The sequence below is a fragment of the Cololabis saira genome, chromosome 3 (assembly GCF_033807715.1).
Source record: "Cololabis saira isolate AMF1-May2022 chromosome 3, fColSai1.1, whole genome shotgun sequence".
Classification (NCBI taxonomy): domain Eukaryota; kingdom Metazoa; phylum Chordata; class Actinopteri; order Beloniformes; family Belonidae; genus Cololabis; species Cololabis saira.
This window is the reverse complement of record NC_084589.1, coordinates 30504673-30524081: the sequence shown is the minus strand read 5'-3', so window position 1 is coordinate 30524081 and position 19409 is coordinate 30504673. Positions and strand designations below refer to the sequence as shown.

General features: G+C 39.5%; 1 protein-coding gene across 5 annotated transcripts in view; it reads right to left on the bottom strand.

Moving 5' to 3' along the window:
- arhgef1b (Rho guanine nucleotide exchange factor (GEF) 1b) overlaps positions 1 to 19409 on the bottom strand; it is a 47772-nt gene that overhangs the window by 10040 nt on the left and 18323 nt on the right. For 2 of the 5 annotated variants that reach the window (XM_061717194.1, XM_061717193.1), the window contains exons 2-14: positions 14007 to 14090; positions 13779 to 13892; positions 12312 to 12410; positions 10758 to 10800; positions 10523 to 10628; positions 7852 to 7992; positions 5303 to 5332; positions 4142 to 4253; positions 3894 to 3963; positions 3637 to 3666; positions 3054 to 3239; positions 2600 to 2729; positions 665 to 826 (exon numbers count right to left, since the gene is read on the bottom strand). In XM_061717194.1, coding sequence (XP_061573178.1) covers positions 665 to 826; positions 2600 to 2729; positions 3054 to 3239; positions 3637 to 3666; positions 3894 to 3963; positions 4142 to 4253; positions 5303 to 5332; positions 7852 to 7992; positions 10523 to 10628; positions 10758 to 10800; positions 12312 to 12410; positions 13779 to 13892; positions 14007 to 14057 — 1274 coding nt within the window. In that variant the 5' untranslated portion in view covers positions 14058 to 14090. Of the gene's footprint in view, positions 1 to 664; positions 827 to 2599; positions 2730 to 3053; positions 3240 to 3636; positions 3667 to 3893; positions 3964 to 4141; positions 4254 to 5302; positions 5333 to 5439; positions 5810 to 7851; positions 7993 to 10522; positions 10629 to 10757; positions 10801 to 12311; positions 12411 to 13778; positions 13893 to 14006; positions 14091 to 19409 lie in introns of those variants that run through there. The other 3 variants (XM_061717195.1, XM_061717196.1, XM_061717197.1) reach the window with 3 other exon arrangements.

Genomic DNA, 19409 nt, shown 5'->3' with positions numbered 1-19409 from the left:
TGGAGACTGGTACTGAAGCTGAAAACTATTTTACCGATTGCATGCACACAGTGACAACTTGGGATACGGGGTATGATGAGACATGCACCACCAGGCAAAAGCCGGCAACCTGGGGGGAGCAGTTTTAATGAGTTACAGTAAATTGCTGAATGAAGGTGACTCAGGATATTTCAAGTCTTTCCATCTCGAGTACTGACAGACAATATCTGACCATTATCATGATTTCCATTAAGGAAACATCTAACCTTTGATAAAGAGCTGCCATTTGAATTTTCAGTCAATACTAGTCTAACTTAAAAATCATTCCAGTAAAGAGCCTCGATGTTTCAATGAAACAAGAGTGCTGTGTAACTCTTACTCCCTCCCTGTTGGTCACAGCACATTAGAAACACATCCATCTAACTGTCAACTGTGAGTCAATGAAACTGTCAGCCGAACTGATTCGTTTTACAGGAGAAGAAACATGCATGCCATCAGAAAATAGTTCACACCATCCACATTAGTAACTGTTAAGTGTACCATTACTCTAAAAAGGTCTTTAAAAAATTCTGAAAGAGAGATGTGGTTGCACTGATCCTGTTTTATTTCTAATTGCTGGCATTCTGTCTGTCCCTGCTGTGCAGTCCAGCCAGAGAGGCGTCGAGAGCAGGTTTGCCCATCTTACGGATGGTGGTGCTGGGGGGTGAGCAGGGCAGGTGTTGTGGTGGAAGAGGGAGGCTGGAGGTCCACATCGCTACGGGAGCGAGACTGTTTGGCCCGAGAAGAGCCACGGCGCCGAGACGGGTGCCGGTCCACACGGGCGCTCTCGCTGCGCATCACTTTCCTACTGAAGGGAGGGAAGGTGGGAGAGGACAGGGAAGGTGGGAGGTGAGGGGGAGAGAAAGGATTGAGGGCAGACGACAGGTGGAGAAAAGAGTCGCCACGCAAAACAAAGAGGAACAGGAAAAGAAAGGCAGAAGAATGGAGATCAGAAATGCCAAAAGACAGTGAAAATAAATGAAAATGTTGAGGAGAAACACAGTGGATGGGAAAACGGCATACATTTAATTGGGATGGAATCTGAAATGTAATTAATATGGGTAAAGAGGATGGATGGGTTAAAATCAGTAGAAGATTTATATGAAAAGCAAAACATGAAAAAAAGACTGAGTAACAAGTAAATATGCATGACATATGCCATGCATATAATGTTATAAAATGTTTTATACTTTGCAGGTTGCAGGTTGGTTGCATTTGAATGCCACCAAAGTATATGGAGCAGCCATGCACTGCCTTTACAGTTTACTACCCTTTACAATAGATATGTTAAACTTTAATAGTCTTCTGTTCTCCTGTTAAATACAAACATATAAATAACCCCCCTAATCTCAACAATCAAACCCATTCCTTCACAATCCGGTTTGAAATACTTAGCCATATTTGTGTTGCATCAGTACAGGAGCACAAGGCTAAGTTTGAGGAGTGTATGCATGCAAATGTTGCATTCTTTGTTTGCACCAAATGTGATCAGTCTAAGGCCTGAAGCATGTCCGTGACTCTGTCAAGGCGCTGACACCCACCTTGTCTTCCGTCTGCAAAAATACGGGACACCACACTGTTACACACTCTCCTTTACACGACTATTGTTAGCCACAGTAACAACCAAAACATGCATATAAAAACACTCCAAAGTAACTTCCTAAACTTATGTCGTACACCCCTGTCATGACTGCATGCCAGATACGATGCCAAACCCCCTGTCACAACATGTAATACATACTGATGGGACAAGCAAGACGAAGGACACGCCCTGACCACTGCAGACGAAGACATCTTGGAAAGCACATGGAATGAGCAGCTAAAAATAGTAATACACAACTAAACAAACGCTTGACCATTAATATAACATTCAAAGATTAACTTCTTATTTTCAGGACTATGTTTAGACAAAATATCAAAATATCCAAACCTGTGTAGAGGGCAAAAAGCTGCAGCTTAGAGAGGTGTGAAAGTTTTGCCATGGAACCATAAAATGTACAAATGTCGTATCTGAAGTAAAAAAAAAATTCTACTGCTATCATATATATAAAATATATATAAGGAATATTAACTTGAAAAAATAATAAAAAGATTTAAAAAAAAATTATTATACATGATCATAAAAGGGCAATGAAGCTCTGATGTACAGATGAAATCACAGCAGGACACAAAAGCAAAAGAGAGACAGAATGATAGTGGGAAGAGAGCAAATGTCCCAGTGTGAGATGAAGAGGGAGAGGACAGGGTATACGGGACAGGGAAGTTACAGGGACCAAATCCATGTTCACCTGATGAAGGTCCTTCTCAAAACTGCAGGCGGTTAGCTCATGAGCAACGGGCAGCATGACAAAAGCTAGCACAGCAGGGACAGACTGCTGGGGGAGTTTTACCAAGCTCCCGCAGCCAGCACATTTCAGACACAACTCACCCCCATATCTCTGTTTCCACACATCCTGCACTATTATAGTATTTGAAAGTCTAACTATAGGCATCTAATTATTGTCATTATTTTTTATCCTGTAATACTTCTCTTAATGAGTCACAACACGGCACTAGTTTTCCTTAGCATCGCCATCCTCACCTTTCTTTCTCTACAGGCTCCTCGGTGGGAGCGTCACTGGGTGATATGGGCTCCACAAGAATAAGCCCAGGCCCCGACCCGATAGGGTCATCTGACACGGCTGGAGGCTCCAGGCGGGTGCTTGAAAGACCTAGAGGAGTAGAAATCTTAATTTAGCACTAGTCTAGTCTGCATGCATGCTTGTATGTATCTATGCATGCATGTATCTGCATGCATACATGCATGTATCTGCATGCATGCATGTATGCATGTATGCATGTATCTGCATGTATCTGCATGCATGCATGCATGCATGCATGCATGCATGCATGCATGTATGTATGTACTTTTTTATTTTATTTTTTTTACAAATACTTTAATTTAAGCGTGTTTACATAGAGTAATGAACACACACACAGCATTCTGACCTGCATTATTTATTAACCTTTATGTCTGAGTGAATGAGTAGTTTTACCTTCAGCATTTGTGGGCTCTGGGCTGTTGGGGATGGTGACGCTTCCTGGCCCATCAGTGATCTCTAAAGTAGCCAAGCCGCTGCCGGAAACAGACTTTTTGCTGGCGGGTGCAGGGACTCCAGGGTCAGTCAATGAACCTCTGCCAGTAGTAGTGCCTTTACCACCAAGAACTTTGTTCACATCCACTGAGGAGGAAGAGCATGACGACTTCAACACAGATAATCGACAAATATTGAAAATGCAGAAAAGCATGACCCAAAAGACACCACAGTGGATTGAAAAATAAATAAAAAAAGAGAGAAAGATTCTGTGAGAGAGACACATAGTTTTGGTGAGTAGATGCAATCAGGAACTTTGCAGTGGATGAGAGGGTTAGTTACTACTAAAACATCCAAAATCTCTCAAGGACTCCCCTTCTGGGCATCACTACTCTTTATTGACAAAACCTCCCAGAAACAAACAATGCCCACCCACATCCTCTCCCGGTTTGATTTGGAACATGCAGACATGCTTATGGTTTGATTAGTAGGGATGTATTCATTGAACAAATAAAAAGGGAGGTGGACTCTGACGAAAGACTACCTTCAATCTCCGTTTTTGGTTTGACTTCAGCTGCAACAGGAAAGAAGGGCAGGATAGCATGTTCTCAGGTATGTCAAATATAAACATACTACAAGCTGTTTCAAATGTCATTGTAATGAATTGTTCTTGCATATATCTAAAAATGTATATTTAGTGGATTGTAGTTTATTTTAAAAAATCCTTTAAAAATATAATATACATTTTAAGATACTGAAAAAACCTTGTTAGCAAAGACAAAAAAAAAGGTAGATGCATACTGGCGCCTCCAATCCAGGTTGGGATGCTGGGAAACACTCTCTTGGGTTTTGAAGGTTCATCTTTCTTATTCTGAAAATGAAATAGGGAGGGAGTGAGGCAGAAGGTGAAATCAAAGTCAGATGTAAGCTTGGAAAATATTCTAAAAAAATAACCACTAACAGAATTTATAAAATCGGCTATCTGTTTTATTGGTTAATTCAGTTTCTCCAACAGGACAAAGATGTTGTCATTGATGACGCAATGTTACCTTGTTGAGTTGTCTCCTGAAAAACCCTCCTCTGGATTTCTTACTATCAACTGCCCTGGTTTTAACCCCGAGGTGCTTCATGTACATGGCCAGTGAAGTAAAAATGGATTGGCTGGAGGAAAGTCAGACATGTGGTAGTAAGAAAAATATTGTTTTAGTGTAAAAAAAATAAAATAACTTGCAAGACTGCTGCAAGAACAGTCTCGGATTCGTATTTTATTTATAAGTAATGAAATACTGAAAGCTGCACAAAAAGTACAGTAATGCTACAGTAGTGTGTTTGCAAAGTCTCTGGAGCAAGACCGGCTTGGAAAAAAAGAAAGGGTAATGTAAGTTGGAGGTGGAGCATGAGGATGGGGGAAAAGGGTGCAGGAAAAACAGGGGAAGAGAGGTGGAGACTTTTTGTTGAAGACATGAGCATCAGGGGGAGGAGCTTAAAAAGTTGGGAGGAATAAAAATTGACATGCACAAAAAAAAAAAAAAAAAAAAAGAGGAGTTGAGAGGATCAGGGACAAGAAAATGATGAGATTCTGGAGATTTGCACAAGAAAGGTGCCACACACACACACACACACACACACACACACACACACACACACACACACACACACACACACACACACACACACACACACACACACACACACACACACACACACACACACACACACACACACACACACACACACACACACACACACACACACACACACACACACACACACACACACACACACACACACACACACACACACACACACACACACAGCTTTTTTGTACCATGAGGCGCAGAGAGCATACTCTCTGAAAACCATGGTTAAAACATGAAAAAAGAAAAGAAAGAAGACTAAACTTGAACTACAGGGGCTCAAAGTCTTGGAGGAAAAGTTTTTACACATTTAACACATACATGGCAGGATTGTCTAAATTCTTGTCAAATTAATGTGCAGAAAATGAATGAAGTAGAGTACAAATATAGATAACTCTACTGTAAAGCTTCTTTTTTGTGTGCATTTGATGCACATGAACACTTTGTAAAATGTTGTGGCTTGACCACACCCATGGTCAGGATGCAGAAATCAAATTTAACACCGGGAACCCAAATCAACTCAAAAGAACAAAATGCTAATTTAATAAAGTTAATCCAAAGAGATCAACTTACCATTTGTCCTCATCCGCGACAATTGTAGGTCTGAAAAAAAAAAAAGAAAAAAAAAGAGAAACCACAGATGTTACTTATAATTCTACTGAAGAAAGTGTGAAAAACAATTGTCACTGATAGTGTAGCAACACGTTTACCTATTCCCTTTACGTAACATTTTTTCTTTCCCTTGCTCGATCAATCACTAACTCTGTTTTGGGTCGGTGAAATCTAAAGTGACTATCCTTGCCTTGATCCAACTCAGAGATAACTGTTGTGTTTTTGTGTGCAGAGCTGAAGCTATTGATCATATTCTAAAATAAGAAAAAAAAAAAAAGAAAAAGAAAAAGAAAAAAGGATCAATTTCTGCAATTCTGTCTGCTCCAGAAAATGTAATTATCTAAAAAAGAAAGAAAATCTATCAAATAAAAGATCAAACTTGCACACTTGAAAATCTGCAGAAAAATCAAACTGACTCTAAAAACACCCAAAACTATTTTCTGCGCTTTGTCTCTCCTGCAAGATGCCTGCAACTGGATTCCAGAGTTTGAAAGTCTCCAGCACAGCGGAAGCAACTATTTAAGCATGTTTTGGTCTGATGCAACAACCAGGCAACTGAGGAAATCTGACACTTGTGTTTTGAGATGAACATCAAAAGATGGGAGGGGTTTCCCTGGGATTTCCCTGCACAATCCAATCAAATGGTCTGCTCTTCTTGTTTGCATCACTATAGAGACCAATGAACAACAAATGGGAGGAGGTCACCGTATTGTGGTCAAGAAACTGGGGAGTTGTGTATGTGATTGAAGGGGTGAGCGGGTGCAAGAGTGTGGGAGAGGGGAATAGTGAGACGGATGGAGATGATTGTCAATAGAACTGAATGGAGTGAGGCTGAAAGAATCGTTTGTGTGATGAGATAGAGATTCAACTGTGTGATAGGAAGTGAAAGAGGCAAAAGCTGAATTATAATGTCTTTGATGCAGACTGCTTTCCAGTCTCAGCCATCGTGGTTCTATCCATGGGATGAGAGCCACTTGTCCACAGCACATCTTTCACTGTTTTCTTCCTTTCTACTGACAAGATGAGGATAGACAGTCTCCTGCCCTCTCTATGGCCTCATTTCTCTTTCTGCCCAGTTTTTCGTAGGAAGTAACGCCTAGTAGTAGGCCAGGGGGTTAAGAATAGATTAACTTTCTGCTAAATCTCTTGTTTTTTTTCCTCTCCTCCCTTTAACCGGGCTCAGGGCAGAAGCTATCCAGTACCGATAACCGTCTGGGCCTCTTGTTCCCCGTCTCTCCCCTGGTATATGACCTCTCCACAGCATCTCATCCCACCACCAAACCCCCCCCCTCTCAGGTTGGCAAAATGCCAGCGGAGAGCCTTCCTGCCAGCGTGGCACTGCTGACTCCATTTTTTCCTCTCTGCCTTCTCATTTCCTTTTTTGCTCTTTTGTGTTCTTTTTCAATCTCAGTTCCATCTCCAGCTCCCTAACCCACAGAGCTCATTTTCCCCATTTACAGATCTTTCTCTGCGCTTTGTCTTGAAAATAATGTGCACAGCTGATGCTGGCTATAGGCATTTAGTTTTAAAAAACAAGTGGCAACATGAAAAGGAGGAAAATGAGCAATGTACTTCACCATCTTGCAGAGCAGCAGGTAATGTAGAGATCCTCAGTTTACAATTACCGTATTAACTAAATAACTATTGTTAGTTGCTCTTAATCCAAGGAAAAGTTTCATGGCCAGATCAGCTGGAAGGTAAACCCAAAACGTAAAGTTATGCAGGAAATGAAGAGGAGATCCAATTTCCTGATATCTTAATGACATGTCTGTGCCATGCATTGGTCAAAGTCCCACAGGGACTTCTTCTGTTCTGTCTTTGCATCACTGATTAAAGCCGCTGGTTTCAGGGGGATGACTGTGTCCGCCCTTTGTTCCTGTGTTCGTACAGTTTTGTGCTTCCATGGAAATGTAAATGTAGACACAAATTAAACTGAACAACCTGTGAGGACAGTTTTGAGTATGTGATAGAGAATACAGCATAGCTCCTGCTTTCACAGAGCAAACAAACACTTGCACTTCCCTGATCTAAACTTCATCCACAGGCTAGAACTGAACTGGTTAAAGTTGTTAAAACACCCCAAAACAGATAGGAATGCTCAAGTCGGTGAGTTCATAAAAAATAAAACAAGAAATAGCAGTTCTAATTAAAAATGTCATTAATCTCATTACAAATGAACCTGTTAAACAACAAGCTTCCATGCTGGCCTGATTCTTTGCCCCTTTTGTTAAAAGTTCTGAGATCCTAACATTAACAACTGTTCCTCATATTGGCAATGCATAAAACATTAGACAAAGGACTGGCAGAGGATTTTTAACAAATTGATTAACTGTATAAATGCTGATGAAATGTAATGTTAATAATAAGGTGAATATGAGCAAAAGAGTTTCAAGTTGCCACTTCTGAAACTGCAGGATATGCAAAAGCTTAATGGGTGTAGATTAAAGATTAAGCCAAGTATGGATGGGAAAAGCAAAAATGTATCTCGATATGCAAAGAGACACACTCACTGTGTCTCTGACATCCGCTCCAGCAGGTTCTCAGCTACAGACTTCTCCTTCATGTCCATCGGGATGCGGTCGGTGGGATAGTGGCTCTCAACATCTACCAGCTCACATTCGTTGGGGGTCATGCCCATCATTCTCTTTTGCCTGTGGAAGACAAAGGGAGAGCAATTTATTTAAAAAAAAATAGATCACCAAAAGCAAAATAAAGAAAAAGGACATAACTATCTAGACTTCAGAGGTGAATGTACTGTACATAAAAAATGCTGACAAGGCATCGCTGAACTTAAGACAAAAATGAATTTTCAATATTCTCATACGAGTATATTGTTTATCTTCTGTGTTTGAGCTTCCTTTTAAATGTATTGTGTTTACTGTTCATTTACATTTAAGGCAACACTCCCGAGTTTAACTCGGGGTACAGGACAACAGGATAGAAAAAATAAATAAAATAAAATAAAATAAAATAACAAAAAATCTTTTTTCTCATGTTGGAGTTGATGCTCGTCAATAAAGATGGGACCTGTCTGAGCCAATATCAGACGTTGATACTTATGATCTCTGGTTGGATATTGGACTGACAACACCACTCAAAAACCTTCATTCAGATCTTCAGGTTTTTGCTGTTGTATTAATCCTGCTTGATTTCTCGTGTTCAGATGAAGCATTGTTAGTTTGAACTTATTTGAAGGGATGGCTTGTTTATATTTTTCTCTAGTATTTCCACTTTTATTTCAATTGATTTGTTTAAAAAAAAAAAAAAGAAGGTTCCTGTTAACGTGTCACCTAGCGGACTGTAGTTTTTGAAACATGGATACACCGTGGACACATTTGTTTACAGGTATGACGATTTTAGAGTTGCAGGTTCTTTCGGTGACGCTGCATAAAAATCTGAAATGAAGCAAAGATTTTTAGCTCGTGTGTTCTTTGTTTTTTAATCTTACCGGTATATACTAATTAAGAAAAAGAAAAATGCTCCTTAACTTGCTGACAATGACAAATATCGCTCTATTCGGTCTTTCTGAATGTGTACATAATGCTAAAGAGGACAGTGTTTGCAACACCCCCCCAACCCCCACCACACACAGTATAATAAACAGTAATCCTGTAAAGCATGTAAAGTCTGAAGCCAGGCAGTATTTAGCGTGCTGAGAGCAGATGGTGCAGAGTGGTAAAAACCAAATACCTCGTTGTGCAACGTACCACTGCGCTCGTTCAGGACAACAATACAAAATTCAACTCATTTGAAAAACAAAAAAAGATGTCAAGAAACTAGAATTAAAAATAAATAAATAAACAATTAAGGAACTGCTGGCTGCTCATGTTGAGATTTCTCGGCACATTAGTGACGTACAAGATCCAGCCAAACACGATAAATTGCATGAGATTAATAATACTTGCAAGTGCATGTTCTGAATCATAAAGATGTTTAATAGATGTACAACCTTTTAAAAATATTTAAAGTAGCCTTGTTAAATTGTTTGTCCTTTGCTCCAACAGAGCACTCCTCACGTCCTATAATAAAGTTTTTACTTTTGTTTTTCACCGACCATTTGATGGTATTTTTAGTATGCATTTTGTATTTTATTTAATATTACATTTTGCAAATAAAGATTTTTTATTAAAATTTGAAAATCAAAAGCTCATGACTATCTGCCACTAATGATCAGAACCTGTAAAAATGGTTGTGCACAACATATTTTGAACAAAATGCAAGGCAGAGAGGGGCTCATCTGGAATTAAATAAAGTGAGTTGAATTTGATAAAATTACAACATTGAGGGAAAAAAAAAAATTCCTTTCAGACAAACTATTTGTCAAATGCTTGTTTCAAATTTATTCTTCAAGGCTGAGTTATGGTTCTGCGTCAAAACGACGCCGTGCCTACGGCGTGTGGTACGCGTCGACGCGTACCACACGCCGTCACTGACGCCGTCACTGACGCCGTCACTGACGCGTACCTCCCAAAAATTGTAACTACGCGTCGAGGCGACGCAGACCAAGAGGGCTGTGATTAGTTTGCTTGGTAGCAACGCATTTCCGGTTTGAAGCAGTGGTGAACTTTCAGCGCTCTTTTCTTCGTGTATGTGTGATTTTTTTCGTTTAGTTTTTTTGCACAATAGTTGTCCTTATCTCTTTTATTCACTGTGACCGGAAAAACTCTGACGGAGAAGTCCGAAGGGTTCACAATGGCGTCACGGCGACGGCGTGTTCACGGCGTTGATTTGATGCAGAACCATAACTCAACTTTTAGAGATCCTGAGGAATAGTAAAGATGAGGCTGAAGTATCTTGGATGAATGATTGCCTTATTCTGCGTCTCTTGTGATATTCAATGCTATCATCTGTGAGCACTTATATTTGATTTGTTATCTCACAGATAATTATAATCATCATCCCATAATGATATCACTTAGGCACCACTAATTAAGCTCTTTCGGAATAGGAAAGAAAAAACAACAAAAACGAATGTCTAGCTGGTTTTTCTGCAGGCAGAAAGGCTATAATCAACATGTAGTCATGCATTAAATGACCACTCATTACACTTAATCAAATCTTTGAGCATAAGATCTCTAAACGGGCCTCAGTCTTTAATCCCGTAGCTTTCAGTTGTAATGCTCATACATTCATTGTGTATGTCAAACATTGGGGATACAATAATGGGCGAAGTGATCTCACCTAAAATCTTCAAGTTGTTTGGACACTTCAGGAACCTGCACGCTCTGAACGTCCTGAGCAAAACGCTTTTGGGTCTCTTCTGCGAGTAGATCTGGACGGGTCCGGTCTTGGAAAAAGGAGAGGAAAGAAAGATGTTAAACAAATGGAAAAGGGGGGGGGGGGGGGGGGGGGGTTAAACAGTGTTAACTCTTACACATAGTTTATTTCATATAAATATAATACGACAATAACTTACCCAACTCATAGGCTATATTGGGGGGTACTGCCACTCTGAGAATCTGCAAAATAGAGAAAAAATGACAATAAGCAGAGAGAAATCTAATATTTCTGATTTGTCAGCAGTGTGTCTAGTAAATAAGGGGTTTTATACAAAGGAGCAATAGCTCTTATACCAATATAAAGCACTACGGTACAGTAGCTGAACAGCACCACAAGAGGTCACTGTAAGACCAGAAATAGAGATTTTACAGGGGAAACATCGGCAGGTTCACAATGTCTTCTCCTTTTTGTTTTCTTTTTTTTGAGTAAAGCTGACAGTGGATGATTCCGTCTAAAGGACTTTCCCACGATCCTGACAGGAAGTTTGGGAGTTGGATGACAGAGGGAAAGACTGCGACGTGAACCAGCTGAACTGATGGATGTGGATAGTGCTGGTCTGAAGAGGAAGTGAGAGCGATGACAAAGGCCAGGTGTGCCGGGAGGAGTGATGAAAGTAAAACTACGGATACTGATGGAAGCTGTGCAGATCAAGATGAGAGCAAACAGAGCTGACACAGACACAGACTTGCAAACAAGCCCATGATCACACAGCGTCTCGCACCTGACCAGCTTATACACTGCACCTGAGCAGTTTACAGAACACAGCAAATCTATTAACCAGTGCTTAACTGTGAAGCATTTCACATATGTTTTACTTCTAAATGAAATGATTACTGATTAATTTGTGCAAATGATGTGCCGTCCGTCGTCACTGTGAATGTGTTTCCATTCATTTTCAAATTTGTTTTCAATCCCTCTGGAAAATATTTCCACCCAGAGCTACATTCGTGACAAACAGCCAAAAGTTCTGCTACTCCGGTGGGTCATGACCTTGTTTGTTCAGTTAGACTAACTAGGAATTATACGTGCAGTTGGTTTTGTTTCAACAATCACAGGCTCTCTAATCAGTGATTACACTCATCTTAATCCATTTAAAGCATTTGCTTTTTGATACCAAATGCTTATTGTTAACGTTTTAAATCCGTTGACAAGTAAACTATAGTCACTTCTGTACCTAATACCACAAAGATGACACACAGAATGTGAAAAGGTCTGCATGAGTATTTTTCATTTGGAAGGGCTTGCAGGACAAAGCCTCTTCTCTTTAAAAACAAAGGACATGCCAGCACGGCTTCGGCTTGCAAAGTTGCAACAGAACAAACCACAAAACTTCTGAAACATTGTCCTTTGGGTCATGCAACAGGATAATAGTCCCAAGGACAGCAGCAAACCTCCACCAGAACTACTGAAAATTAAAGAATCTAGGTGTTGCAATGGCCCGGTCAAAGTCCAGAGCTTACCCTGATCAAAACAGAGCTGTGCATAATTGAACACTTGAAAATCTCAATCGCCTTTTATCAACATTGTTCCTAACATTAAAGAAGTGTGTGTGTGTAATTCTGCTTCAAATTTAGGACATTCGTGTAGAAACAAGACAGTCGGTGCAAGTTAATCCAAACAAGTGTCGTTCACACGACGCATTGTTTGCATGTGTTACATGTTACATCTAGCAGCACAATGTTCTACTTACTGCACCCTTGTCCAAGAAGTTGTTGTAAAATTCCACAAACTGTTTTTTGGTCTCTTTAGCACTGAGGTATCTGAACAGGTCAGCATGAAGGTAGCACAGCTGGGAGAAGAGACAAAGACAGGATATCAGTGAATCTTGAAAACATTTCACAAATCTTATGGATGTAAAATTAGCATGATTATCTGGTATCACTTCTAAACACTGCAACACATAAAAAAAACATGATCTTTATTCAGTCACATCATCATTTAGATTTATTATTTTAATCTTGAATACTCTTATTGATCATTATCAAGACATTTTGCCATCTTTTTTTAAAATATTTTTTTATTTATCCAAGCACAACGATAATGGTCTTGCATGGGATAGTGGACATGCAACAGACTGGGCAAGCAGCTACCAAACTGAACCACACATACTGATTTTACAAACAGACACATTTTGTAAAAATGCTTCACTACTGATGATATGACAAATGTGGGGAAAAAAGCAACGGCGAGAGTGTGACAGAGAGCAGGTAACGGCTGTCTAGGTATAACAGTACCTGGGTGGGTCAGAGTCTGCATGCAGAAGGGAGGGGAAAGCACAGGCATGCTTATATCGGTCATACTGAAGGGTATGAACCTTTTTAAAACTCATCATGGATAATCATTTCAACAGGTTAGCATTGCCATTAAATCAGAAAAGCATCTGTTTGTTAACAGAAAAGTTAAAAATGATAATTATAATCAAAACTGTGTATTGATTTGTGCAGAATCACAAGCCACCAAAGAGTCCAGGCCATTGGTTTCTACGATGATGGAGAGCATCCTGTTTGTACAGGAGCCCAGAAAGGACAATCCAAACACTGGGCTGTGCTTTTTTTATTTCCTTCTTTTGAAACAAACAGCCGACAGTTTCCCCTACACTGTTGTTGTTTTTTTGTAAGCTCAGATGGCCCCTTCAACAATGAATCTCAAATAACTTGAATTTTATTTTCTGACAGAGAGTCAAGAAAGGATGTATGTTATCCTTGTTTGTCATACTTGTTTGTATCTGTACTATATTGAAAAACTGGACACAAGATTCTTAAAAACACAGAACTCCACTAAATAACTCCAAGTGGATAAGTTTCAAACAATAAAATATACACACATTTGAGCAACTGTATGAGTAAACATAGCAATTTAGATTGAAATAGCTGCAAGTAAGAATTTATAGAAACTTATAGGACCACACCTAATCCAAACGACGAAGTTCTCTCATCAACAGCATGCGATACAACTCTGCACCAACACACAATGAGAGCAACTTTGAAGCTGTGAAAAACCACAGACCATGATGAGACCTGTAAAGACCGCTGTACTGGTTAAAATAGATGTGGGTGTTTGTAAAACCTGTGAGATGATCAATAAAAAAAGACCAAAATACAGGTGAAATACAGCCAACGCAGGCCGGGTGTTGCGTTTTAGACATTGCAACTCTCACCAGAGGAGCAGGATCAAACTGCAGAATGACATGATGCATGAAAACCAGCAAGTGGGTTGGGTGTTCCTTCAACTGCTCTATGCTGTTGAAGTGTGTGCACTGGTCCTCCATTCCCTGCAACAAAAAAATAAAGAAATGAAAATAATAATATTATATATGGCAAAAAAATAAAAAAATAAAGTTTAAAACATGGTACTAAAGTTAGCCACTGCTAATTTATTCACTCACATCATTCAAATCGTTCTCGAAATCCTCGTCCTCAGCCCCGATGATGCTCATGGCTGGGTCAGAGCACTGAGCTCCAAACACACCCTGTATGAAAGAGAGAGAGAGAGGCAGGGGAAGGAAACAGGACAATTAGCACCAATTATGTGCTATACTTTGAACTGCAAGGCTACGTCTTGAACGTTGTGGGCTCCTGCTGAGCAGAACCAGACATGAAGACAGATTAGACTGTGGAGACGCTGAACTTTCCCCACTGTGAAATAACATCACGTAGATAAATGGAAACATATCCCTGTTTCCCATCAAGCCTCCTGGGGAGACGGGAACAAGCTTGGTGAGTCAAAATGCTTGTAGACTTTAAGAACGCAACAGTTTAGGTGGTAATCATATAACATACTGGTAATGGACTCACTAAAACATTCAGCTTTGATGTCGTTAGCAGGAAAATAATATTGAGCTCTTATTGCATCACAGCGTTTTCTATTTGAGTTGAAGTCTGGCCAGATGTTAGCTCACTCAACCGCTTGAGTTCTCTTCTACAGGCCATGACGCAAACCCTCCATGTCTAAAAATGTAACCCAACTTAACTGACATAAAAAGTTTGAGCCAATCCCTGCCGTTTAAATCCATGAATGGGAAAAAAAACACTGCAAATTTACCTCCACCCTTTACACTCCTTATACTGCTTCCTTTCCCCAAAACACACAAACAAGACAAAGCCCTTGTATTCAGTCCTCTGAAGGCAGCAGACCCAGAGCCGCCACCAGGGAACACTCAAAACACTCTCTCACACCGACACACACACCGACACACACACCGACACACACACACCGACACACACACACCGACACACACACACACACACACACACACACACACACACACACACACACACACACACACACACCGACACACACACCGACACACACACCGACACACACACACACACACACACACACACACACACACACACACACACCGACACACACACAGTACAATGCTGGGTGAAAACAGTGGGCAATGTGTAAAAGGGTCAAGTAACAGTCAGTGAGACGGGTGGGGAAATGTGGTTAACTGTGCAGAAAAATGACCAGTGAGGGATAAGTTTAGGTTTCACTGCTCTTGAGATTCTGGGGAATTCTCTTCTTTAACTTTACATTGCAGAGTTTTATATATTTTTTCTTTAAATGGCATTCAGTAAAAGGTTGAACAGGTTTATTCAAGTTTTACATATCAGTCGTTTATATGTTGGTTTTTTAATATTCCCAAGCACATTATGAAGATTTTAAATATGATGATAGAATTCATTTAAAGCAATTTGACTGCGAATCCTTTTTATTTTTAAATTGTCGTTCATAAGCAATACTTAAAAAAAAAAAATCATCATCTTTGAAAATCCAGAGAACTCTGCACGTACAGCATAAAGGCTGAAGAGCAACAATGTACAACTTCATCTTTGGGTGTTTTATTAACGCAATGTTAAAAATAGACACTTATTCCTATATATTGTTGCATGGATTCAAGAACTGAAAACGGTCGTTTGGTTTGTTTACAGGTGGGTTAAAGTTGAAGTCGACAACTGTCCTGTGGCCTGATGAATAAAAATGTTTCTTTCCTTTTGCAAACACTGTGCACCCCGTCCTACAGGCTAAAGAAGAACCAGACCTTCCAGAGTCCACAACGGTGCTAGTTCCCTTGATAGATGGAAACTTGCACATCCGGAAGGCACAATTTATGAGGAACAGACAGTCATGTTGTAATGAAATGTCAGGGCAATGATGAGACCGCAGTAAAGGAGGGGATTAAATGTGGACTGTAATTGCTGGCTAAAAACAATAGGTGGTAGGAGAGTGCTTGACCACCACAGACTTTTAGGATAATACACTTTCTGAAACTAAAGTGGATTGTTAAAAACAGATTAGATCTTATCGGAAAAAGCTGTAAAATTATTTCTATTACGTCAAGATGAAACGTTGGACATATTTTGTGCGTTGTCTTTTCTGTTTTTTGTTTTTTTTTTAAGTCTGAACATATCTGCTGGCTGCCAACAAGTTTGTTCCTGGCATTTAGGAAGGAAGGAAGGAAGGTCAGTCTGTCCATCTGTGTCTCAGGTGACTTCACACGCAGTGATTCTATCAAAGGGTATATTTTACTACTGCATGCAGCTCAGGTTCTCTTCTCTCCAAAAAAAAAGAAAAAGAAGCACTTTGGTTGTGCTGCATGATGCTTGTTAATAATAATAATAATAATAATAATAATAATAATAATAATAATAATAATAATAATAATAATAATAATAATAATCCAGTGACATACAGGTCAGGACACTTTCTGCTATAGCTGCGTACATCTGATGTATTATGAGGTCGATCCATTGAAAGAAAAAGGAAAGAACATCATAATATCGTCTTGAACGTAATCAGCACTTGGGCTTAAACCACATCTCTGTATTGAAGCAATGAGTGGATACTGATCTTCCAGAGAGGCAGGTTTATTCAGCTCACAGTTTATCATGGCTGTGGCACAGAAGTGGTTCGGTCTAGAGTGCCTTTTCATTATCAGAGACGTATAATAGGCACTAATGATCATAGACAAAGCAACAGACAATTACATTACTTTAGGGATGGATAACTACAAAGCAAGTTCAAGACAGCCAACCTTCTTTAAATGAGTCAATTTTTTTACTAAACACAGATTGAATCAGAGATGACGGTACTGCAACTGTGCTCCCAATCCTCCATTCATCCTGGCCCTCCCATTCAAGCTCTGTGAGGGTCAACATATAGGACAGGATTTTTTTCAGCATTTGACACCTCCTACGCATAAATGCATTGATCTCCTGACACCTCATTGATCTTTCCCATTCAGTGTTTGAATGAGAAAGTGCGATTTAAATCAATCGAATGCTGTAGCAGTTCGAACAAGAGAGATGCTGGTTGACAATTGTTAGCTGTAAAAAGCAGTATGCCCCTTTTAGTGTACAAACAACAACAACAGGTGTGGTGCCAGGTACAATAAAATACTTTAAAACTGATCTTGTTACTTAAAATGTGCATGTTTTGCTGACAAATCTGGATATCATTAAGTCTTGACCAAATGGGATCAAAATCTTATTTTTTTTTATAAAACATAGATTTGATAAAGTGCTTTACCAATCTGTATTGCAGTCACCATCATATAAGACATTTGTGCATTTTAAAACAATTTTAGTAAAAACCTATCGATTTATTTCTTGACAGTGACTTTGCTTTACAGTACGGGTGTTGCAGGGTGGAGGAATTTTTACGTGTATTTGCAGCCTCACAGACTTCACAAAAGTGTCCTTTCATGCATTTGCCTGACCACATTCACACTCAGCATCACCTCACCCAGTTCAACAAACTCTGGTTCTGCCTCCACCCTGTTCCCTATTTCAAGTTTTTTGTTCTCCAAACATGTCAGCTTCAGACAATAAATACAGATAATTGTGAACCTCTTCGACCAAGACAGAGAAACTTATCCCATATTGGTGCATTTCAATATTACAATGCCGATAAAAAAATAGCTGTAAACATCCTTGACACCTTCTGTCATTTTCTGGCAAAACAGGCTTGGAAAACCAGGGAAGGGGACGAAGTGACTCGGAATACAGAAGAATCTAAATCCTGTTTATAACCTTTTTGTCCAGTGAAAATCAGACATAAAACTTATGGCTTATAATGGTCAACCTCATTGTAACAGGACAATGACCTTACACATGTTGATCTGATTATTACACAATGCTGCTGTTGGAAGTTTCTGACAGTTTATAAAGTGGTTAACCAGCTCAACTTTCACATCGTAAGATGCCGTATAATGTCCTATTCGGACTAAAGTTACCCATGGACCCTCAGTAATTCTGAAATTACAACCCGACATCTGTATTTAGTTTTGTGGACTTGTGCTGGATGAGCGAAGTCTGTGTTTTACCGTAATTTACAGACATTGATCACGGAAGTGATGTATTGAATTTTATTAAACGATTACCTTTTATTTAACAGTAAATTTGAATATTGAGTTAAAAACAACTGATCAGACACTCAAAGTTAGATTTCAGTGAAGACGCATCACATTTTGATCAGTCACAAAATCGGAAAATGGTTTATCCCTCTCGGTTTTGAGTTTCCATGGTGACAGTAAACGGTAAACGTACTTGTTGAAGCCCTAAAGGTTTTGCACCGTCAGAGAGGCTTTGAGCTTGGGGAAAGATATAGGTTTCTTAGGGCGTAATGCAGCCACGTGTCATCTTGTGGTCGTTCTTCTGCTGATCTGGACTTCTTCATAAGTCTCTGCGTGAAACAAATTTTGCTAAATTTATGAATGTTTACCAGCTAAAAATATCATTACATTACATGGGTGGATATAGGCTGACGAAACTATAATTGTGCAACTTCACTGTCACTTTACGCCCAAGATCATTTCATTTCTCCCGTGTGAACGTAACCTTTAAAATTAGCATATTAAGCAGTCACTTTCTTGTAAATCAACTCAAAAATAATAAAGTTAAAACTTCCACCGTTAATGTGAAGTAACTCAACTGGCATCATCAGTCACCTGGCTTTGATATGTTGCATATTCGACTATCATGTGTGCCACCTGGTGGCTGTACGAGCCACCTGCAGCTATAGCATTTTGTTGCGTTAACATAGCTGCCTCAAAGTGAAAAGATTTTTTGGTTCGAGTCCTGGTAGAAACCGTTCTGTGTCCATACTAGGACCATCTTCCCCCTGTGCTTGCACAGGTTTTCTCTGATTTCCTACCACACAGTATCCCAAACATGTATGCTTGCTTGTTTCTATGTGACCCTACGATGGACTGGGGACCTCAGCTAGTTGTACTTCTGCCTTTATCCCTCAGCAGAAAGGGACAAAGTAGACAAACCCCAAATAGGAATAAGCAGGTACAGATAGATGGACGGATGCTTCATCGCTGTGAGCATCATCTAATGACACAGCTGGAGTACCATCTGCAGAAACAGGATTTTACTCATAAAATATATTTCCATTCTTTGAGAGATTAACCTTATTATTTCAGCAAAACAAAGTCAAATTCCAATGCGTCGATCCAAAGTTAAAAAAAAAAAAAAGTCACACACTGACAATGTTTGTTGATTTCAGGTTCCAATTTATTTATTTATTTATTTTATTTTTTTAAATAAATGCAGCGCCTAAAATGATTGGAAATCAAAACATACAAAATGCTATTGTTAACTTTATTATCATTTACTTTCTGTAGTTAAAGGAGGCTCGCACTGACACTCTTTGGGCAGGAGGGTTGAGAAATTCTGATGAGTCAGCTAAATTTTGCTTCTGCATGTACTAGAACAAAATGTTTAGTTATAGAAGCCGATAAGCGGTTGGACATGCTAATTAAGAGGAAACTGAAAAG